Source organism: Gossypium raimondii, chromosome 9 (assembly GCF_025698545.1).
Source record: "Gossypium raimondii isolate GPD5lz chromosome 9, ASM2569854v1, whole genome shotgun sequence".
Lineage (NCBI taxonomy): Eukaryota > Viridiplantae > Streptophyta > Magnoliopsida > Malvales > Malvaceae > Gossypium > Gossypium raimondii.
In genome coordinates, this window is record NC_068573.1 from 10,459,162 (window position 1) to 10,484,610 (window position 25,449).

Below are 25,449 nucleotides of genomic sequence, written 5' to 3' on the forward strand. Positions count from 1 at the left end.
TACACAATAAGGGGTCTGATAGTGGGTTACACGACCTGGCGATATGTCCTTGTGACCCACACGGCCTGGACACACGGGCATGTCCTTGGTTGTGTGGATCCTGGGACTTAATTTTTCAAAAATCTGACGGTTACACAACCTAAAATAGTCCACGCGATCGTACGACACAGCCATGTGAGCCCTGGAGCTAATATTTCCAATTTTAAATCAAGTTAGAGAGTTACATGGGCAATAAACACGGCCGTGTGTAAGATACGATCGGGCCACACGGGCGTGTGGGTCCTTAAACGAGCGTGGAAGAAGCGAAGAAGATCATACACGGCCTAGACACACGGGTGTGTCTGAGGCCGTGTGAAGTCTGGGTTGAAAATCGTTATCGTTCACAGGCTAAAAACATTCACATGGCCATGTGGCCCAACACGGGCCTAAACACGACTGTGCCATCCCTTTTAAAGCAAACCCTAATTTATTTTTATTTTATTTTAGTTTTGGCAGTATTGTTATGGTGCTTTCAATTCGTATGTTCTTTGTCTTTTCTTTTAGTTTTTGTTATGCTATTATTTTCATTTATTTTATTTTTTTACATTTTATTATTATTACCTAGTCTACTTTCTACTATGCTTTTACTTTTTTGTTTTATTTTGTTAAAGTTCTATTTTCTATTATTTATTTTATTATTATTTGATTAATCTTATTGTTATTTTCTTACTGCTTATTTTATGTGACGATTGGATTCCTATATTTTTAGCTGAGTGTTTGAACTTGCTATTGTTGATTTTAGTAGGATTCAAATTTCGTTTGTTATTATTTGAATTGCAACCTTGTGCCTATTCGTGCTTTTTCCTTGACTATTGAAATTGTTATTTGATCCACTTTTATTGCAGGCCTACCATGACGAACACAATAAGCAAGTCCAAAGTCGCCGTCCCTGCTTCCATCGAGGCCCTCCACCCCTATATCTAATTTTTAGCAGGTCACCAGTAGGACTTATATCAGCTACTTCGACTACGGCCAATCAGTTTATGCTGCTGTATTAATTGGGCCGCTTTAGAGTAGATCCAGTTAGTAGTTAGTGTGCGCGCCATCATTGCCACAACTCTTTGGGACCTGTTTTTCTCTATTGTCGAGCCCACATACATGGAGCTAACTTTGGATTTCTGTTCGACATATACTCTACAACATGTGATAACAACCCATGACGAGTCGGGCACCATCACTTTCGGACTCAGTGGCATGGTGTGCCATATGAGTGTCTCTGAGTTTAGCGTTGCTTTGGGACTATACACTAAAGAGTTTATGAGTGCCGAGAACTTCCTCCGTGTACAACGACACATCCACTACTCGCCATCTCTTTGTTGGGTAGACCTTATGGCGAGTACGTGACTTTATGACGCGAGTCACTCGAAGGTGACTTGTCTCCCTCCGGCCTTACGGTATATTCATGCTCTCTTGGCTCACACATTGACCAGTAGGAGAGAGAGCACTGGATTTGTCGGTACCATCGATGCATGCTTTCTATAGAGCATGGCCACGAGGCATATTTTTTATTTAGCCTACTTCATCGCTCTTACCTTTCACCATCAGACAGACCGCAACAGGAAGGGCCCTATCTGTTTAGGCCCTTTATGTGACTCGACTCGCTTGACACTTCGGTCTCCTCGACACACCAGAGCAGTCCTCCTCGCTTACGCTTGTTGACCAGATGTCCCCGCAGGGAATATTGAGCATGACCCATATGAGGATGATTGAACAACTTCATGGAGTAGATCCGCCTCAATACCGACTATAGCATTCTGACCCTCAGAATGAACCCGAGGACTTCACTAATGATGTCCCTTTCTATCACAAGGATCCACCTCCTCCTCCACCTTCAAGTCACCGTCCTATTTCTTCTACTACTACTTTAAAGGACCTCTCCAAGCGGTTCACTCGCTTCCATTAGAATGAATTTTTGTCAATTTGAGATTTTTTGTTGATGCGTTTTGGATTGATTTGTATATATTTGTGCATTGGTTGATTTAAACCTTAAGACATTAGAGAACCAAGCATGATGAGTTATTTTTCAGAAATTAAAAATTTTTAGGTTGTTTCTCTAAATTGAAGTATTATCTTGAAGTTTGAGATTTACAAGATTGACATAAAAAACCATGATTTTTTGTGAGATTTTGAGAATTTAGACCATATATTTTTCTTGTTCATTTTATTATTGGTTATGAGTGTGTCAACCTGATTTGTTATTCTAGAACTTGCTTCGATTATACATGTCGAGACCACACATTTGATTTGATTTACTGAGATGATAAAGGCACTTAGGTTTTAACCCACTTATCCCATAAAAGCCTACCTTTTAATTAACACTTAGTGAACCCCGTTGAGCCTAACACACCATTTCTTTATTTACCCATTAATATTAACCCATAACTCATCTCTTCATTGAGACTTTTTCCTATTTTACTGACTCCCTTTTTGTCGAGATTTGATTTCGTTAGTTTCTTAACTATGCTCTTCTGTTTGATTTGTTTAATTATTTCTAATTTTTCTAGATAAATAAATAAATAAAGAGAATAAAAAAGAAAATCGAAAAAATAATATTGATTATTATTTAGTTCTATGTTGATTGAGCTTGAACAGTTGAATTCATTTTTTGAGAAGAAGCTCGTTTTTATTCTTGAATAGTTCTCGATTGATGTAATTTTTTTAATTCAACACTTGTTTATTTTTTCTAGTTTGGAAATTTATCAATTCGATCTCGATTATAACCAACTTTTCTGGCCTTTCTCCACACCCTTAACCTAAGCCCCTTTACAACATTTTAAAGACCTTTTGATTTGTGTATCATATCATTTTGTAGTAGTGGAGATTTGATTTTCATGCAAGCCTATGGTAATGACTTTTTCTGTTTGACTATTGAGTGTTTATTCTTGAACCTTAAACACTTTGAGTGATTTGAGTGAATCTTTAGTGAGGATGTGATTTTTATCAATTCTGATTTAAATGTAATTATTGAGATAAGGGGAGACACATATGTTTTTGTGTTTAAAAATGTTAGCTTGGATTGTTTAATACTTTAGTGCTCTTTTAGTTGAATTGCCAATGCATGATTAGTTGTGAATTACTTTTAGACATTATTGATGGGAATTACAAGTTGTGAAAGATTAATTTTAATGTTAGTTGAGCATGTTGCTTGAGGACAGGCAAACGCTTAAGTGTGGGGATAATTAATAAGCTATAATTAATTTTAATGTGAGTTGAGCATGTTGCTTGAGGACAAGCAAATGCTTAAGTGTGGGGATATTTGATAAGTTATAAAAGTAACATATTTTAATCTCATTCTTAATGCGTTTTTGGGTGATTAATTATGAAAATTAGTGAAATTAATTCTCCTAATCCTTGAAATTCATGTTTCTATACTTAGGAGAGCATTTGGGAGTGAAAGAAGCGAAAAATGAGCCAAAATCAGACAAATAGAGTTGTTTTCAGGATCTGCATGGCCTAGGCATTTCCACACGGATTGGACACACGCCCGTGTGAGCCACACAGGCTAGCCACATGCCTTTGTGCTAGCCCGTGTCGATTTTGCACCTTGCTTCCCAAATACACTGAAAAACACAATTTTTAGGCTTTCTGAGCATTCTAAAGTCTATAAATACCAATTAGAAGAAGACATAAGGGGGCAGTCAGAAAAGATCAAAGAAAACACTTGAAGATTACCATCAGAATCAACTCAGGAGCGGATTTCCTTTAAGATCAAAGATCTCCTTTTAATTTCTTTCGAAGTTTTATTGAGTTTCTTTATGTCTTGTGGTTATTTTGACTTTAAGATGTTTTTATTCAGGATTATGAACTAAATTCCCTATACACCTAGGGAAGATGAAACATATGATGAATCCCTTTATTTAATATATTTTTTTACGCGATAAATACTTGATTATTGTTCTCAATTATGTATGCTTATTTTTTATTTTAATATTTCTGGGATATTAATTCATGTTTAATATGCTTATTTCAATGGAGGAAAAGTCTATGTTTAAGAGTAGATCTAGCATAATGGAGTGGAGCTGCATGCAATCCTAGAAATAAGACGACATAAATCTACCGAATTAGAGTCAAATCTAATAAGGGAATCTATAGATTGAGTTAATGCGATAATACGGGTTTTAATCAGAAAGAGATTTTAATTAATCAACTTAGACTCAGTTGTTCTTACATTCGAAAGAGATATTAACATAATTTAGGGATTTCTACGGATCAAGACACAAGTGAATAAATCATTTAATCAGATTCATAATAAAAGGTGAAGTCTAAGTGGATTATTTCCTAGGTATTGTCTATCTCATTGGTTATTATTCGATTATTTCCTTGATTTATTCTCCGCTGCGTTCTTAGATACATTATATTAGTAATTTTAAATTAAAACACATCACCCCAAAATTTTAGCTAGATAATTAGAAGATGGTAATTACTAGTACTTTTAGTCCTCGTGGATACATTATTCCTTACTCACCATAGCTATACTATTGTTCGATAGGTGCGCTTGCCTTTCTCATATTTATAGTTAGTTTAGTGACCATCAATCCCTCATCTCTCCAACATGTCCCAAGGTCTTAATGCCCAAATCATAAAACACATATCAGTGAGTACTTACAATCCTATGGCATGCTAGCTATATCCAACGGTCTCATAAGGTCACAAGGCCAAAATATCCACAATTACACAATTTTAATTACTGATTTAATGCACATCATCTTTGTTCATATTCATCAATTCACATCACATACTTGTACACAATGCATGCTTATCGAATTCACATTTAATTGCACGTAAAGTGCTGCAATAATTCTTATTAAGCCATCATGTATCCAACCACATATTAGTGCATTAAAATCAGTTTATCACATACATAACCTGTTACATTAGCTTTACATTTCATATTTCAACACATACGTACTTACCGGTTTTTGCACACTTTCACTACACATTTATATTTCTAACAAAACATTATCATTATTTTTTGGCATATTTAATATGTCCACAACACAATACAATTCACAATAGTAATCACACATGTCTCATATCACAATATCACATTATAATAATCAATCCATAAATATTCTCATAATCATATAATTTTCCAAAAGTAAAAAAAGGGAAATAGAAAGCTTACACTTGGAAATTAGGATAGAGATTTAGGTTATTCCTAAGCTCCCAATTAACACTATGAATCGTGTCTACTAGCAGCAATTCCAAACACTCACCGATTACGTTTTCGCCAAAAAGCTGAAAGTTTAAACTAGCTTTTCCTTTCCTTTCGCCTTGCTCGAAGAAGGTTCCAACACTTTGTACATAATAACCACACAATATACACAATCAATATTCAGCCAAAGACTCACTTAAACCAACAAAAAAATGCAATTCTAAGTTATATTCTTCATGAAATTGAAATTTCGACTAACAAATTTGAAACTCAAATATCTTCCTCTATACTTAATATTTTCACCTACAATTGATTCCATTCATCCAGTTATTCACCTAAGACTAATTCTTAACCTTTAAACTACACAAAACTACTCAATTCATGGTATCAAAATCTTCAACATATTTATGGCTATTTTCAGAAAAATCATTAAATCCTTAGAAATATTTAACGAAACTTTAAAGTAAGTTTAGAAACATTCTAATAATGTTAAAACAACTTGAAAAACACTTTCAAACCACTTTTTTTACCCAAAATCTCAAAATTCACCATTAACGACCTAATTTTCGGCTTTTATTTAAAACATGCGATTTAATAGCTAAAAATTCCATTTAAAAGACCAAATATCATTTAAAACCATTTAGGAATTGAATCGTTACCTTAGTCGATGAAAAACTAAGCGTTTGATCGAAAACCCAAAATACCCACAAGTTTGACAATGGAGGAATCTATGGTAGTTTTGGGTGTTTTTCTTGGATTTTATGAAGGTTTAATGATTTGGAAAGTGATAGGAATTAAAGAAATTTAGGTTTGACAAATAAAATTGTATGGGAGGAGTTGGGAGAGCATGAGATGGCAAGAGCAAATAAAAGGGAGAAGTTAACGTTAAAATAAAATTAAGTGAGGGAAGATATACTGTGAATTTTAAAATTTGGTTTATTTGCTTCATAAACACAGAATTTTGACCCTTTTACAAATCAGCCACTAGTTCAAAATTGAAAATCTTTAGAACATTATTTTCAAAAATTGATTTAACTGTTAGAAAGCCATTGTCAAATTATTTTTCAGTTCACCATGCTACCAGATTTCCGAGCACTTTGGATCTAAAATTCCTAAAATACCGCTAAAACCCCTAGGCCAATTTTGGTGTGTTACATGAATAGGATACCGAAGACGCGACACCAAGACACTAACGTTGCAATATCAAACATCGAAGTAATCAGGGTCGACGTCGTGATGTGGAGGTACCCGTCATCGTGACGTCACGACGAATTCCTACATAAACACAACCGTGATTTTGAGGGCTAAAGGGGATTCCTTTCCTAGTCAAATCCTAATTTCTACAAGGGTATTTTAGGCACTTGAGTATTCCTAGTTTTTCCTATATAAAGGGCCATTGTAACCATATTAGGGGGACAAATTTTTAGATAGAGATTATTATTTTGATTTCAGCTTTTTATTTTAGTTTTTAGTTTTATTTTCATGTTTGCTTAATTGGAAGATCCTATTCCGATGTTAGACTATCGCGAGTAGAGAGTGTTTCAGATCCGTGCTTTTATCACCATATATATGAGCACTCTCTATCTCTTATTTTGTTCTTTTATTTATATATCTTTCTTTAACATTGTTAATTGATTGTTTGTGTAAATATTAGAATAAACTTGTGCTCCATATAGATCTTGCATGACTCAATTGATTAATCTCATTAATTAACCAAGTAATTAGTTATCCAAAATTTAGTATTTATTCAAGAGAACTTAGTATATTAGGATTGACAACCCTAATAGAATACCTAGACAGGTGAGACTGAAAACATATCCTGTTAAGCAAAACTTGTACTAAGTGGTGTGATCGAAAGGATATTCGTTTGCCTAGGTGAGATCGAAAGGGTATTCCTAGATAAGGGTGGTAAGTACTTAATTAAGAGTAATTATTGATTTAGTTAATAATTAGGTAACACAATTGGATCTAGGCTAGAGTAGCTCGTGAAGTTGAAAGTAGGAATATGATAAACTGATAATTTAACTTAGGTTTAGTTCATTAATTTTATTATTTTTATTTTAGTTTAATTTAATTAGTTGTTACTATTGTTTTAGATTTCGCACTACTAATTCATGACTTGGTCAGAATAGTAATTATTTTTGGTAATTGATTAAATATTAGTTTTTTTCAATTTGTAATCCCTTGAGTATTATCCTCAAAATACTCATCAATATTTCCATGTAAACTAGCAATGTTATAATCTGACTTGCATAAACCGCACTTCATTCTTATCTTTCTATTTTTGCAATATTTACACTCTAATCTTTTGCACGTCGGGAGGCGGTCAAAAGCTCCATCCATATTAAATTTTAGCCAACAACATTCCAAGGAGACTAGTCCAACCACCTTCTTGCTCAAAGGAAAACATTAAGTAGAAAACTCCTACCACTCAACTTTAGAAATATGAGCATCACCTTTGGACGCATCAATCTAAACCAATAAATGTAGCTTCGTTAAAAAATAGTGTCATTCAAATTTATACATTTTTATTTCAAATACCAAATCATTTCGTGCAAGCCTCAATGACCACATAGCTAATGCGCAAGCCAAAATCCACCACTTCCATCCAATCCCTATGAAACCCTATTCCAACCAAAATGAAATCACACCAAACAAATCCGTGGGCTTTCTCCACTCAGCCTTCCACCACTGATAAAAATTTTCTCAAAAACTAATCACAAACTCACATTGGCTAAAGATATGATCATTTGTTTCCTCCGTTCTCTCACACCATGGGCATATAACATCTCCAATTGAAATGCCCCTTGAAATAAGAAAGACTTTTGTAGGCATTCTCCCAAAGCACCAACAACCATGGAACAATCTTAACTTTTTGGTGGAATAGTCGATCTCCATACTAAATGGAAATAAAAATCACCTTGTTGGCCATTCCCTTCAACCAATAACTTGGACAACTTCTTGACATTAAAACAACCTCCCTTATCATGAACCCAAATAATCTTGTCATCTAAACCTTGATTCAAATAAATACAACTCAATAACCCCTTTAAATCCTCTAGCAACGTCAATTCTCAATTCCTCAATTCTCTAGAGAATGAACTCTCTCCCTGTTTTAAGTGAAAGATACTGAGCAAATTCGTCAATTTTCATCCACTTGCCTAAGAACGCTCTATATAGTTTTGGAAAAAGATCCTTCGGAAGAGCATCTAAACAACACCAATCATACTAGAATAAAATACATTTACCATATCGGACCACCCAACGAAATTAACTGGAGCCATATATTTTTCTATCCCCGTCAACAGAGTTATTAACAATACCCTTCCAAATTGCAAACATCGACCTACATTTGTTCATTTTTGGCAGCCATGAAAGTTTCTGTTCACCATACTTGGCTGCACCAACTCTTCTCCACAAAGCCACCTTCTGTCATTCTTTTGTAGTAGATTGTTCATGTGACTCCGTTATTCCCATTCAAACTCCCAAACCTTCAAGACACCATAGTTACCACTACCGGATTCTTTGTTGACCATGGATAATTATTACTAACTTTTGAAATTGTAAGTGGATAATTTATTCATCCTAATAAATATAAATGTGTGGTTATAATCATATTGCTATTCTTGATGAAACTACAATTTGTCATGTAAGCAAGATGCTTTATTATATAAAGTGTAGTGTATGTACATTATTCATCATAAATAATATAAGGGATAAAAAACTAGAAAAAAAAAAACAAACTAAAGAGATCAAATCTGTATATAAAAATTCTAGGGTTTAACTCACTAGTATAACTGCATGAATTTTATGAAGTTAGAAAATAAAAAGAAAAGGAATCTAAAAACTGATATAGGAAGTGGTTTTTAGAGCAAGTTCATGGAAGGCAAGAGACAAGGTTGGCGCAGGTTTATGTATGGAGAGTATTGTTTTGTTGTAATGATTAAGGGCACACATGTGAATTGGTGGGTACATAATTTGTCGCTGTGGAATGGAGACAATGCTGGAATTGCAAGGACCCAAACTCATCCAAACTAGCTTATATAGCTTCCATATACGATCATATGAGAAAAACCAAAAAACAACAAAAGAACTCATGTTTATGTGGTTGAATGATATATATATTTACATCTATATAACATCTCGTGATATGTTCATTGGAGAATGGCTAGCGATTGATCAGAAATTCTCCTATTGCATTTCGAGTTCTTCCCGATGCTGTAGCTTCATTCATCACTTGAATATAGGGAAGGTTTTTTTTTTTTTTTTATCATTTTTGGATAGCTACCTCAGGTTTCTGTATATCTTCCCATGCATAGGCAGATCATATGACAACGAGATCAATGGGTGTTCTTTCCTTTCCCAAAATTTTTGTATAACTTATATAATATTATTGGTCTTATTGGAAATATTCACTACAACAGAACATGCCATTCACAATGTTTTCCTTTTGTTTTCTTTTGGCTGCGTTTATGTTATTGGAAGCAGGGGAAGCCAATTTTTTTTGGTGGAATTAAGTTATATATTTTATAATAGTAAAATGTAATTTTATTATTTGAATAGCATACATCTTTATAATTTTAAAAGATTAAATAAAATTTTATTATTTTGAGAGGAGGTTAAAATATAATTTTATCATTATTAATTTAAAATTCTATGAATTATAAAAGAGCTAAAAAATTTCATTTTTAAAAGAGTCGAGATCCCTACTAACCGCTTGACCCTACCATTGATTGAAAATCACACATATTATCATAATATTATAATTTAAAATAAAAATAAAATTATGATAATAGTTTTATAATTAATTATATAAGTTAATTGGATTAAACTCCGATTTTAGGAAATGCCAACGCATATAATATATATCCAAATAAACTTATGTATCAGTCAATAGCTGCCATGGAAATAACATATGTGTCAAATTATTATTTTTCTTCAACAAACTTATCCTTAATTACTTGTGAAATGATGATAATAGATTCAATTTCCAAGAAAACAAAAATTATTGAGTGCATGAATGAATTGCCAAAGTTTCTGATTTGATGAAGATGATGAGTAAGGAAAAAAATTATAGTGATTATAAGGGCAAAGAATGGCACGTGTGGAGAGAGAGAGAGAGAAGACAAAGAGGGTGACGGCTAGCTGGTGATGAGAGGGGGGGGAAGAGTCTTAAACAAAGGCCCCGTGAGGAGTGTTTGGAGGCATTCCAATATATCACAAAACTAAAACATCCACTCCTTTTGTTTCACTTCTTTCGATGGCCATTGTTTTTTCACTTCCACTCCTTCACGAGACCTCACCTCATGATTCCCCCCCATTCCCCCTTCCTCTCCTTTCTCATCAAATGCCATTTCCCCAAATACCCCCCTTATATCTAAGTGTACTTTGCACATCTCTCATATCTAAGTGTGATTTGTATACCTTCGTATAAACTATTTGGCTTATAAGTTAAAAGGTAAATGATTGCTTTACTTGATATTAGGTTGTAAGTTTAAATCTGAATAATCCTTTCTCTTTACCCTATTGGTAAAACAAAAAGTTTTTGAGTACAAGTTTAATTCTTTACAATTTAATTTTTAGATCTTGATCCCTAAATCTAAGAATATAAAACTATCAAACTATTTAGCTATATGGAACTATTTAAAAATATATTGTGAAACTACCACAATTAATTAAGTCTATGTTTTTCATCCAAACTAATTAATTATCTAGGAACTTGAAGATAACTTTCCTAGAAGGCAAGTGATATACATGCACAATCAAGACTATGGGACTAGTATGATTCTTTGCTATGAAAATAAAAGAAAAACAACATATAAAATTTTGTATATAGTGAATATTACTAATTACGTACACATGATTATTAGTTAAAATTATATATTTGATCATGCTTGAAATCGATCCCTAAATAAAGCTTAAATCATTATAAATATATTTTTGATATAATTTTATGTTAGTTGAAAACTTTCAAAATAATACATAATGTGTAATGCATATTGCTATAAAGCTTTTAAGTTTCTTTTTTTGGTCGGCCAAATTAAAAAACCAAAAGTTATATGGAGTTTTGATGCTTTCCTTAGGTGTTTTTGTGCATCATTGGCTTTTAAGTTTCTACTAAATGTAAACATCTCATACATCCAAAACACCTATATAATCTTTGCAAGGTTGCCTAAGGTAGGATTTAACTTTAAAAATTCTTTGGGACCATATTCTTGAATTGTCCATTTTCTTTGAAATAAACGTAAACGAACGTATAAAACTCAAAATATATAAAACAAATTTTTTAAAAAAATTTATGATATCCATACAAACACTCATTACGAATCCGGATAACGCAGGTTTGGATAGCATAATTATCACATAAAATGCAATAATATATATTAACAAAATTAGAAAGGGCAATGTGGTAAAATGAGATGGAATCTATATTATATTATGGTGGTAAGAAACTGAGGCATTCATGTGGGAAGCAAATAGTAGGATCCTACAGATTTGAGAGCTCATCCCTTCTAAAAATAAAAAAGCCTCTCAGAGCATTGCAGAGAGTTGAAAAGCAAAGAGAAATAAAAAATTAAAAAGAGAGGAGAAGAGGAAGAGGGGATAATAGATAATAGAGCAAAAAAGTTCAAAGATATAAGAGAGAAATTATATAAAAATTATACACAAAAAAGAGAAAAGAAAATGGTTTCTAGGGAGCACAAGAGAGCAGCACTGCATGAGAAGCTTCAACTTCTTCGTTCCATTACAAACTCTCATGCTGTAATTTCTCTATATCTATTTTTCCATAACCCTTCTAAGCCCCCCTTAATTTGCTTTCATTGCTATTCACCAGTCTTCTTTTGTGTGCCACTGTTTCTTATTGGTTTTCAATTATTCTTATTGGAGCTATAAGGGATACTCCTCCTATATGCTATCTTTCATTGAATATTCATAATCTAGCTTGTGTTTAAATTTCTGAAATTAATGAAAAGAGAAAAGGGAAAAGAAAGCAAGAGGAAGAAAACTTTATGTTACCCCCCCCCCCCCAAATTTAATTGTAAAATTACATGGCATGGCAGGTGAATAAAACAACAATCATTGTGGATGCATCAAAGTACATTGAAGAGCTAAAACAGAAAGTAGAAAGATTGAATCAAGGTATATCAGCTGCACAAACTTCAAATGATCAAAATCCATTGCCTATGGTAATTAATTTTCTCATATTTGTTCTTCCTTTTATTTTTGGTTTCAACTTCAACTTAAACTGTATTATATGTTTTTTTTTCAACATAGCAGGTTACAGTAGAAACACTAGAGAAGGGTTTTCTTATCAATGTATTTTCAGAAAAGAGCTGCCCTGGTCTGCTTGTTTCTTTATTGGAAGCCTTTGAAGAACTGGGTCTTAATATTCTTGAAGCTAGGGTTTCTTGCACTGATAGCTTTCGGTTACAAGCAGTTGGTGGAGAAGTAAGCATCTGAATTTATCTTCATACATAAATTATATGTGTATATTTAGGTTAAAGAATCATCACAACGATCTGATATAAATTATATATATGTTCTTTCTTATCCTTCAGACTAGATTTGAAACCATGATTCATTGTTCTCGAGTTATCTGAGTATGATTTTGTTAATGTAGAACTATGGATTGCATTATAATATATATTTTGCTTTCAATTTTTTTTTGGCAGAATGAAGAACAAAGTGAATCTATTGATGCACAAGTGGTGAAACAAGCAGTGTTGCAAGCTATTAAGAATTGGAGTGAGGGTACTGATCAACAGGAGTAAATGGATTTTTTGTTGTTATCTATTAACTTTCTTTTTCATGCTTTTGTTTTTTTCATATGTACCTTATTGGCAATGTCGTTTAATCAAAAATTAATCTCAAATATTGAGTGAAGTTTACCAAAATGTAATACGAGATCTACCTTTTAAGGATAACCGCATGCATGAATTAATTGGACTAAATCCAGATTCTATTAGTTTATTGTGTGCTAATTCCAGTCTAGTATCTCTTTCTGTAATTGATCCAAAAAGAAAAAAGAAAAGCCCCTTAGTAAAAAGGATAAAGTAATTAAGTCTAAAGCTTCTTCTTGTGAAGATTAAAAAGAAAGTTGCTCGTAAAATTTCACCACTTACAATCAATAGTGCTTGTTAAAGAAGAAAATAAACATCAAGGTTATATAAGAAAACGATGCATCTAAATTAGGGGTAGGACCATATATATATATTCATATAAGATTTTCAATAAAGACGATGAAAAAGTGATTATTATAACTTATTATGAAATGTTCAGAAGATTTTGTTTTTTCCTCATTGGTGCAGTAGATGTAGTTGCCATGCATGGATATTGCAACATGCAAAAGGATTTAGTTTATTGGCCTTCACAGTAACTTTTTCAAGTTTAACAGCTGCTTTTATACATACTGATGGTCTTTTCGGGCTACATATACATAATAAATTTAGTTTCCTACTTGGTTGGGACCATGCCTAATTAAACCGCTAATAGTTATAGCTTTTTGGAACCAAAACTCATAAGAAAATTCAACAAGTAAACTGATCTATAAATTTTCTTTGATAATTTTGTTCATAACAAATCATACTTCCAAAGATATATAATGACGCAACAATCATATGGGTAACTAGACTTCAACAGCCCTACACAAAAAGAAATTAAATTAAATGATTATGACAAAATTTTTGTTGTACTGAGTGTGAAATATAATAAATCATTTACTTTTTAAATTTGCACTTAATTATCAGTTTGGTATTGAAAGAATTTTTTGCATCAATTTAGTTAACCGTGTATCGCGTTGTTCTAACCATTAACAGCATTAAAAGAAGCTAATGTGGCACGCTCCCAGCGACCCACGTCACACGACATATTTTTGTGTGAAATAAATTTAAAAAATCAAAATAAATTGGGAAAACTTTAAAAAATAGAAGAAAATTAGAAAAATATCAAAAATTTTAAAATAAGAAAAATATAGAATATTTAGAAATATTTTAAAAATATGTAAATTACAAAAAACATAAAAATCCGTAAAATTAGAAAAATCTAAAAAAATTAAAAAATATATAAAAAATTTCCAGAAATTTAAAAATATATATAATTTACTTTATATATATTATTTCCATTTTTAATACATATAATACAAAAAAAATAGAAGAGAAAATAAAAAAAAACATAAAGAATTTGCTACAGGGGAGATTTTTTAGGCAATTTTTGAGGAGTGCCCAAACCAGTGCCAATTTGTAGTAGCACTATATGTTCAGAAAACTTGTCATCTTTGTGTTGACAAATTTTGGCAACAAAATTCATTGGATTGTGATTCCTGCTATCACAGTGGACGATTTTTCACCCATCCTTGATACCTAAACTACACATAGCAACATGTTTTGGAGATTGACTTGGATTTTTATCAAAGCAATCAACTTCCCATGTTTAATGGATTAGATCAAGTCGAATCAGGCTAAAATGGAATTATACCTTGAAAATTCAAGACTTATCTTGAGCTATTTGAATATATTCTTTATGCATATTATTCTTATAATGTCCTAAAAACTTCAATATGACACGTGGCATAATTTCGGCTTCGAATATTGAGAAAATTGTGAAAAAAATTTATGTAATGATGCAAAAAAGAAGATTTATGAAATGAATTTGATATTGGAGAATGAATTAAATGGAAAAAGTTGTTAAGGTGAAATATGACAAAAAGAACCAAATCGTAAATTTTGAAAAGTATGAGGACTAAGGTGCGAATTCATCCAAAAGAGGAAAATATGAATCATTATGGATTATTGGACATGAAATAAATTGGAACATGATTTGATGATATGAAAATCACTTTTGGGACTGAATTGGGAAAAAGTGGAAAATATAGGGACTAAATTGTAATTTCTCATTTTCACCCATAAAGCAAAAAATTTTAATTCTCACAAATCAAGGACTTATATTAAGACTTAAATATTAATGATGAATTTGGTTTGGATTAAGTATCAAATTTTGGGAAGAAATAATGAAAAAGAGCAAAATGGGTAAAATGATAAATTTGTCATAAAGGTAATTTAGTCAATTCTCGAGGCTTTTATGATGAAAATAATATTTAAATATGGTATTTAATATTAAAATTAATTTGGATCACCCACAGCTCATATTAAAGAATTGGACCACAATTTAACAAAATTAGGCTTGGGCCTTGGGCCCATTTGTAAGCCTTTTTATATGGAAGAAAAATTCCCATCAACCTCATTCTTCCTCCCCCAAATAATAGTAGTAGCCATGGAGGTCACCTCTATAATGACCTGATTTCTAGTGGTGTTGGAAAATGCTATTTCGGAACCCCATTTCCATAAATCAAGTCTATAAATATAAAATAGGAATATTTACGGAGTTAATATAAAACTGTATTGAAGTTTGGTCAAGTAATTTACCCGAAAAAGTAGTTGATTAAAGTTCAAGGACTAAATTATAAAAGTCCAATCGCTATTGAGTTTTAATTAAGAAAAGGCTTGGGGACCTAGATAGCAATTATTGAATGGATTAAAATGATAAATAAACCAATAATAAGTAATAGATAGTGGATGATGATGTTGGAAATTACTAAGTTTGATTAATAGAAGATTAAGGTATGATAAAATTTATTTAAGTAAGATGATAATTCGTTATATTCTTTATCATCCACCATTATTTAGAAGCAAAAGAAGCTTCAAACTCCATTGAACATTTGGCCATCAATTGTTTAAGGTAACTAAGCCCTTTTCTTGTAACCTTTAAAGATTTATGATCACGGGAGCTTGTAAACTCCATGAATCGAATGAAATTTGATATAATTTATTTACTAAGTTAACGTACATAGCTAAGACGATGTCGAGAGAGAAAGGAAAAGTGAGAGTCATCGATGAAAGATGTAAGGATTTGGTTTGTACTTGTATGATTTGAGATCAATATATATATTTGTTTGTATATTCATCTTAATTTGCATGATTGAGTATTGAGGTAAGTACATAATTGTTGCATGAATTGATACGTTATGATTGATATTGGATATTGAGAAATTGGACTGAATTGAAAAAATACAAAATAGCATGATTTAATTGATACATGATATGTGATATGAAAATGGATTGAACTATGCTATGTAGTATTGGTAATATATATACGTGAATTGATAATGACGATATGTGAATTAGTTATATAATGTAATCTAAAATTAGTTACCCTATTAGCTATTTGGGCAGAGTCAGATATAGTTAGCATACCATAAGGTTAGGTATAATGATTTGAAACCATGTTTGTCGGGCAACCTGAGGTGGTAGAACGTACCTATGCTAACAATTATCATTGCTGAGCAACCCGAGATGACAGAAGAATTAGATTGTGAAATCCATCATTGTCGGGCAACCTGGGTGGTAGTGTCACGGAGCTAGAACTTTAGTCTCACGTTCTGTGCAACCTTAGGCAATCCTTTCGATCAAACACACATAAGTCAGCCTAACCAGCATAAGTGAGGATTCGGCTAGAATTCCTCCAAGGCACAAATTTATATAGCGAAAGCAACTCTAGCCAAAAGTAAGCACAACAGAACAGAAAGCCATAGAAAACAATGCACAAGAGGTGTTTGAATAAACGCTCTCAAAGAATTCTATTACTTTTAAGAATTCAAGATACAATAGAAAATGAAATGAATTACAAGTGAGGGGGAGGCTCTCCATTTATATTTGAGCTTCCCTAAAATCGTGGTCTAGATCAAGTTACATTGACAGACGAGATTAGCCTATCCATTAAATTTAGGGATTTACAAGATTACATAATTAATTTATATAATCAAATCAAATCAATCTTATAAGATATGATTCCCCTAAATATTTTAAGATTAATTCTCATATTTACCAAGGTAGCCTATCTTTCCAAATTACATCATTGGGCCACCCAGGCTTCAATCTAACAGGCTTCTCCAACAGCTATTTCAATTGGGCCAGTTCTCGTGGTCTAAATAATCCCCATCTAATTGATAAACCTCCATGGTATTCATCTGGTGCGATGGTCATAGGCCTTGCACTTTGGCCCATGACAGTCTCCCTCACCCATTCTTGTAACGCCCTCGTTGTGCCTTCAAAATGACACTGACTTGACTTGCCTCAGTCTCATCTTGACGCCTTAGCCTTTTCCTTCCTTTGGAAATTTTGCCTCGGCTTTCGTCGTCTCTTATCTTGAACCATCCCACTCATTGGTACATCTCGATGGCAAGAAGCCACGGCTCTCTCTTGCCCACATTCGGACTCACTTTGAATGGGATACTCTTGATTCACACCACTTGGCTTCGAATTGCCCATAGTCCCTTGGCTTCCTTACTTAAGAACATTGAAAGGGTCCCTACGTTCTTGTCAAGTCAACAAGTTAGAATGCAAAACACTACCACAGTGTTCGGAATTTACCTTACTTGTCGCATTTACTCGGGTCAACTGTCCAAGTTGCATCACTACTTTTCCAGAGTTTGATGCACAACCCACCTTTCCCAAAGGTGGTAGGTCCTCCGGTTTGTCAATAGAAGTGAGCCTCATTGATCTTAGCTTCAAAGTTTGTATTGCTACTTCTTCCTCTAAGTCCGATGCAGAACTCACCTTTTCCATAGGTGGAAGCCTTACTGACGACTTGGCCAACTCTGTCGTTTGACTTGAATTGAGCCTCATTGGTCCTAGCTTCATTATTTTCATCACTTTTCCCCTAAGTTTGATGACAAAATCACTTCTTCCTTGGGTGGAAGCCCCTCTGATGACTCAACAAGCTCCGATGTTGCCTTTTCTTTTACCACAATTTTCTTTGAACAGTTTTACAACTCATGCAGACGACGACACAAGAAGCACTTTACTCGCTTCTTCTTGCTCCTCTTTGCCCTCTTGGCTTCAACTTTTCCCTTGCTCAAACCAAACTTCTTGGGCTCCTTGTCTAATACATCATCCCTTTCGATGGTAGACTTCTTTGGACATTTCCATAACCTATGCGGACCATTAACAAAAGAAGCACTCCACTGGCTTTTTCTCACCTTCGGTCTCTTTGGATTTGACACCCTTTACGCTTGAACAAGGTCTCATGGCCTTACCTTCTGGCTTGTCCTTCTTTGAATGTGCAGATTTCTTCAGACATTTCTTCAACAAATATGGCTCGTCGCAAAGAAAGCATTTGATCTTTCCCCTTTTTTTGTTGGGTTTCTTCTTCCCAACTCATGGTTTCCCATTACCACCATCATTGTCATTGCCAATGTCATCATCTTCCTCGTGATTCCCTTCACATGTGCCCCTTTCCTCAGACTTGGAATACCAAAGCTTGTCTTTCCCTAAACCAAGCTTGACCACAGACTCTGTTACCGTTAGAGCTTTTGAAAACTCTTGGAAACCTCCTCGTTTTAATTCTTGTATGACTCACGGCTTTAAACCATTCTTGAAGACAAGTAATGCCCCTTTCTCGGTCACATCTGAAATTTGGAGCATGAGTTCCTTGAACTCTCGTACATACTCCCCCACTATGCCTTGTTGTGTAAGCCATCGTAACTTTTCTCGAGCTTCCTCCTCGACAAATTCTGGATAAAACCGTCCCTTCAACTCATGTTGGAACTCTTCCCACATCTCAATCTCACAATGCCTTTTATATGTGGACCTGCCTCGCCACCATAAAAGTGCAAAATCAGTAAGAAACATGGAATTAGTATTTACCTTACTCACATCCTCCATGATGCCTTTAGTAAAGAAGTTGTGCTCTATCCTCCACAAGAAATTATCCACACTGCATGCAGACTTTGTCCCCGCAAACTCTTTCGGCTTCGAGACATGTTTACAGTTCAGTGTTGCACTCGACACTCCATTCCCTATGGTTGATCGTGGCCATTGTTTCCTTCTTCAAAGCCATCACCATGGCTTCGAGAGCATCTTTCCTCTCCATCAACTTCTTCTTATGGGAATTCAACAACTCTTACACACTATCCCTATTGCAAGTGAGATACATGATCACAAAGTCCCTAGACTTCTCCCTCAAATCATCTATGCGCTCACCAAGCATATTGTCTTACCCCTTCATATTCACTATGGACATTTCGAGTTTATCCACTCGTTCCTATGTTACCAACAACATATCCTTCCAAATGACTAGTTTTCTGGTGCACTTTTTTTCAGCAACTTCTTTCGACATCTCGACAGTGCCTTTGTAACCAAAGCTCAGATACCACTTGTTACGGGGCTAGAACTTTAGTCTTGTGTTTCGTGCGGCCTTAGGTGATCCTTTCGATCAAACACACCTAAGTCATCCTAACCACCACAAAGTAAGGATTCAACTAGAATTCTCCAAGGCACCAATTCATATAGTGGAAGCAACTCTAGCCAAAAGAAAGCACAACAGAACAGAAAGCCACAGAAAACAATACATGAGAGGTGTTTGAGTAAATGCTCTCAAAGAATTCTATTACTCTTTAGAATTCAATATACAATAAAGAATGGAATGACTTACAAGTGAGGGAAACACACTCCATTTCTATTTGAGCTTCCCCAAAACTGATGGTCTAAATCAAGTTACATCAATGGACGAGATTAGCCTAACCTTTAAATTTAGGGATTTACATGATTACATAATCAATTTACATAATAAAATAAAATAAAATCTTATAAGATATGATTCTCCTCAATCTTCTAATATTAGTTCCCATATTTTCTAAGGAGCTTATCTTACCAAATCTGCATTATTGGGCCACCGAGGCTTCAATCTGACAAGCTTCTCCAAAAGCTCTTTCAATAGAGTCAGTTCTCGTGGGCTAAATGATCCCCATCTAATTTGGAGACCTCCATGGGATGCATCTGATGCAATGGTCATGGGCTTTGTACTTTGGCCCATTATAGTAGTATGTATATATTTTAATGTGATGTGACATTTGAAACTCGTATAATACTGGGAAATAATTGAAAATCATATTAGGATTGAATAATATAGTAGGAAAATAAATCTCTCTCTTATAGAAACTGATAGAATTGTTATTCCTGAAAAAAGAATGTGCACCTAGAAATAAGTTCTGAAAATTTTGGCAGAATAATTGTCACACCTCAAGTATTTCTAGTCTGTACTTTGGTTGGTTTACCAAGTGAGCTTGGCAGTGACTCGCGTATGTAATCTATCATAATTTGGTGTAGCAAATTAAACTAGTTTTCGCATTTGAAGAGCTTGAATACAAGCATTTTTATTATGTTTATTTGAGTTTTTAGAATTTCATTTACATTCAATTAAAAATGTAATTTGAGTCTTTTATTGACCTTAGGGCTCGAATGAGGATTAAGGGTGAGCTAATATACTTTGTGAGTCTGCAAGAAACTGTTAGAGGGTGTACCAACTCAATACTGATTAATGTGTTGCAACACGGAGAGTTTAATGTTGCAACATAGGGAGTAGAGAGCGAAAATTCCAAGACTATCTTTAGTGTCGCGAAACAACCAAGGGATGTCACGACACACCCTTGAAGCTACCCTAAGTATGAGTACGCTACCTTGGATGTCACGACACTAACCTATACTGGAAGAACTTACGAGCCAAGGGCAATTTGGTCTGCACAATCAAATATTAAGACATGAGAGCGATAGTTGACCTAACATTGAGGACGACAACAACCGTAATTTTCTTTGTAATTTTTTTTGTAATTTTAGGCTCAGTTATTCCTTTGTCTTAAGCTAAGTTCTTTTCAATTTTGTTATTTGCATTTGTCAGGAGATCTGTTTTGTAGAACGTGATCAACTCCTTATGGATTTTGTGCTTCAATCAACTTAATTCAGGATTCTCTTAAACCTTCGTCTCTTGATTTTTATTAATGTTTATTTTCTACATCAAGTTTATTATGTTTTTGAGATCTATGAGGAACTAATCCCCTTATAGGGGGTTAGCAAGTGGAGGTATGAGCAATTGATTATTGTGCAGGGTTTTCTTAGCGGATTAGTTGTTTGGGAAAGGAAGAACTTAAACCTTAGGCTTGAAGACCGTAAGAATTTATCTAGGTGACAATTAACCCAAAATTGGTATGATCTATCCGTGAACACCTTAACCCTGAACCAGTCTAGATTGTGAGGTCGAGAGATAAGTAGTTCTTGCTGACTCGTTATTCTAGTACAGGATCGAGAGATCCTACTAAGGTAATGACTAGTTGATTGAACATGGAACCCGAAGCAACAGTTAGTTATGAGTACCCAAGCGAGCTAATCACTCATGATCAGATCTGATCTAGTTTCAATATCAAATTTCTCAAAGTCTTACCTTTATATTATTTTATTCTTTATTTATAAAAATACCAAAAATATTTCTTTATGTTTATTCATGATATAATTTATTTAAAGTACTAATTAGCTCTATTTGTGCTTAGGTTAGGATTAATTTAGTGCTCGCCTCCCTTGGGTACGATTCCCAGAGTACTCACCTACTTCGTTGCAACTATATTACAACCTGACTCGTATACTTGTGGATACCCCTATTTGATATATTTTGTATAGGATTCTTACTCTGGATGTTGGTACGTCTTGAGGCGATCAAGTTGTTGGCGCCATTTTCGAGAAGGCAACATCACTAGATTGATTTTAATTTTTGCATTTATTAGAATAGTTAGGAAATATTTAAATCAGAGATACGGTTTTATTTTTTCTCATTATTGTTAACATCGTTTATTCTCTTTTTGGTTTAATGTATGACTCATAGTAGGGGAACACCTATAGACCCAACCATAGATCCAGAAAAAATAATTTGTAGGAATTATCAACATCAACAGCAACAGCAAATGCAGAACCAACCGCCTGTTACAGGCAGTTTGCCACCACGAGACAACCCGTTTGACAAAATTAATAATAATAACCCAAAAAAATCTACCACCACCACCATAGCTAACCCCAAATATACATATGGGACGCAAAGAAAGAACCTTAAGGGATTACGTGCTACCAAGTCAAAAGATGGTTCAAGAAGTATAAGAAAGCCAACCATCACGACTAATAATTTTGATATCAAACAAGCAATGATCCAAATTATCAAGAACAATTTGCAATTTAGAGGCTAATTTGTCATAATTTGGTGTAGCAAGTTAAACTAGTTTTCACACTTAAAGAGCCTGATTACAAGCATTTTCATTACGTTTTAGTTAAATTTCTTTAGTTTTTCATACATTCAATAAAATGTGCAAATTGAGTCTCTTATTGACCTTAAGGGCCGAATAAGGCCTAAGGGAGCTAACGTACGTTGTAAGTGTGTAGGAAACCATTAGAAGGCATTTTAGGTCGATACTGGATGTTATGTTGCAACATAGGAGGTTTGATGTCACAAAATAAGGAACATAATGAAGAAAACTCAAGTCTACCTTCGATGTCGCGACACAGACTAAGGGTGTCGCAACATACCCCTGAAGATGGCTTCAGAGGAGTATATTGGTTACAATGTCGCGAAATAGGTCTTGGTGTGTCGCGACATCAACTCTGAGATGGAAATTAAACATGAAGCAAGGGTATTTTAGTCTACATAATTAAACTTAAAGCTCAGAAACATCAGCTGATCTAAGATTAAAGACAATGACCACCCGAAGGCTATAAATAGGCTCTTTTGGCACATGTTATACATACATTTCATTAACCTAGTTTCTTTCTTTAGAATTATTTTTGTTTTCTTTCTTAGGTTTTTAGAGTTTTTGTCTGTTGTTTTCTTTCAAGAGATCTGAATTGTGGAATCATTCAACTCTATGGATTTACGCTTAATATCAAGACATCAGTTATATATTGTTTATGAACGCCATGAGGAACTAATCCTTCTATGGGGGATTAGCAAGAAGGAGGTATGATATGTTAACTATTTTGTAAGGTTACTCAATGGATCAGTTGTTTGGGAAAGGGAGAACTTGAAACAAATGCTAGGCCTGACAACCTTGAGAAGTCATCAAGGTGGAAATTAACCCAAAATTGGTATTGCCCATCCATGAACACCTTAACCTTAAACCAATATGGATTGTGAGGTCGGGAGATAAGTAGTTCTTGCTAACTCGTTATGTTAGTGGAAGATCGGAAGATCCTACTAGGGTAGCGAATAGTTGATTGACGAGGAACTCGAAATGACAGTGATGGAGATTACCGAAGTGAGCTAATCACACCTATTCAAATTTGATTTATTCTTCCTTTTTTTAATCTCTTAAATTTTATCTTTGTTTTAGTTTTCTTATTATCAAAACCCAAAAAATTCTTTATTTTATATTATTCATACTATAATTGAATGGAAAGTACTAATTAGATCTTTTAGTATTTAGGTTAGAATTGATCTAGCGCCCTCCTCCCTTAGGTAAGATCCTCAGAGTACTTACTCACTCTGATGTAAAACTATATTACAACTAGACTCGTATACTTGCAGATACCACCTCTAAATTCTACATTTTAGTGTAGGATTCACAATCTGGACATTAGTACATCCGGAGGCAGCCAAGTTGTTGGCGTCGTTGCCAAGGGGGCAACGTCATTAGGTTAATCTTAATTTTTGCATTTAGAAAGAATAATTAGGAAATTTTTAAGTTATAGATACGACTTTATTTTATTGCTACTGACTTTATCTTTCTAAGTTTAGTGTATGACTCGTACAATGGGCACAACTATTGTAGCACCCACAGATTCAGAGAGAATAATCCTAAGATATTGCAAACAACAACAACAACATCAACAGATGCAAGAACAAGCACCACCAGCCACAGTAAACATTCCACCTGAAAACCCACTATTTGGTGACATTGAAGGTAACATTCTAGGAAACTCACCAGTACCACAGTTATTCGAGAATGTACATATGGCACAGGACGAAAGAACTTTAAAGGGTTATGCCTTACCAAGTTTGGACATGGTTTATGAAAGTATAACAAGACCGACAATTATAGCTAATAATTTTGAGATAAAATCGACTATGATTAAAATGGTCCAAAACAATCTGCAGTTTAGGGGCACTATGACAGAGGACCCTAAGTAACATTTAAAATGGTTCCTTCAACACTGTGTCACTTTTAAGTATAACGGGGTCACTGATAACATTATTCGTCCTCGATTGTTCCCCTTCCCCTTGATTGATATTGCTTTTTCTTGGTTAGACTCGCAAGCGCTAGGATCTATCATGACATGGGATGAACTCGCTAGAAAGTTCTTACAGAATTTTTCCCAATCAGAAAAGTAGTGAAACTAAGAAGAGAGATTGTTGTTTTTAGATGGATAGAGGGAGTAAGGTTCTATAAGGCATGAGAATGATTCAAAAATGCCCGCACCATAGATTTCTTGAGTGGATGTAACTACAGGTATTTTATAATGGGTTGTATGTAAATGCACGATCAGGATTAGATGGAGCAGCAGAAGGAGCCCTTGAACTCCTACTAGTGGCCAATTGAACGATTTACATATGTTCAGAAACCGGTTACGATAAAAGCTATTCAAGAGGATGAGAAGTACTGATATTTAGTGGATAGACTCAACCGTATGAAATTAGCTTCTACATCGTCAATTCATGGATGGAACAAACCACTCTTCTACACCGTCAATTAGCTATTCACGAGCATGAGGGAACAAACCACTCTTCCACTATATCAACAACCAAGCTGAGGATGTAAATTACGTCGGGAACATGGATGGAAACCCTTATTTGAATACATATAATCTTGGCTAGAAAGATCACCCGAGTCTGAGATGAGTGGAAACCAATGAGCAGGTACTAATTTAAATCAAGTTAAAAACACTAATTACCAACCTCCTTATTTGTAGAAACTCCAAGATGGGGTCAACCCAAATGACCATACTGCAGGTGGGCAACGATTGGACATAATAGAGGGACAAATAAAGTCAATAGGAACTGATGTCCAACAGGTGCAGTCTAAGTGCACCAATTCAATAAGAACATTAACTAAACTCGAAGATAAAATGAGCCAATTGATGATCATGATGGATGACATCAAAAGACATATTGGCATAAGTATTCCCAGCAACACGGCAGATAATCCACGGAGAGAACGTAAGGAGTATGTGAAAGCAATTGCACTCCGATCGGGCAAAGTGCTGAGTAGCCCAGAAACTACTACTCTAGAGACAATTGGGGAGAAGAATGATGACCCTCAAGAAGTACCCCTAGAAACAGAAAATGAGCCAGAATTAGAGGAGGTAATCACATCGATAGTAGAGGTAGAGAAAGAAATAACTAAAGATTCTACCATTCCAAAAATCCCATTCCTTTCAAGACTAGAATAAAAA

The 25,449-nt window shown here is 34.2% G+C and overlaps 1 protein-coding gene and 1 pseudogene across 2 annotated transcripts; one reads left to right on the forward strand and one right to left on the reverse strand.

The window, feature by feature from the left end:
* The first annotated feature begins 11,639 nt into the window (after window positions 1-11,639).
* Window positions 11,640-13,119, forward strand: LOC105798400 (transcription factor SCREAM2). Of its 2 annotated transcripts, none has more exons than XM_012628449.2 (4): window positions 11,640-11,956; window positions 12,256-12,381; window positions 12,470-12,643; window positions 12,868-13,119. In XM_012628449.2, the coding sequence occupies exons 1-4, from the start codon at window positions 11,879-11,881 to the stop codon at window positions 12,964-12,966; spliced, it is 477 nt and encodes a 158-aa protein (XP_012483903.1). In that variant the 5' UTR covers window positions 11,640-11,878; the 3' UTR covers window positions 12,967-13,119. The 2 variants fall into 2 exon arrangements, with proteins under 2 accessions (XP_012483903.1, XP_012483905.1); XM_012628451.2 differs by having other exon boundaries at window positions 12,473-12,643.
* An 11,271-nt stretch (window positions 13,120-24,390) lies between these two features.
* LOC128032982 (small nucleolar RNA R71) lies at window positions 24,391-24,484 on the reverse strand (annotated as a pseudogene).
* Between the last annotated feature and the right edge of the window lie 965 nt (window positions 24,485-25,449).

Excerpts from the sequence above, each read along its gene's own strand:
- LOC105798400 (XM_012628449.2), top strand. The coding sequence starts at position 11,879 with ATGGTTTCTAGGGAGCACAAGAGAGCAGCACTGCATGAGAAGCTTCAA. Across the intron at positions 12,382-12,469 it reads ATCAAAATCCATTGCCTATG|CAGGTTACAGTAGAAACACT; the intron begins GTAATTAATTTT and ends TTTTCAACATAG. Across the intron at positions 12,644-12,867 it reads TACAAGCAGTTGGTGGAGAA|AATGAAGAACAAAGTGAATC; the intron begins GTAAGCATCTGA and ends TTTTTTTGGCAG.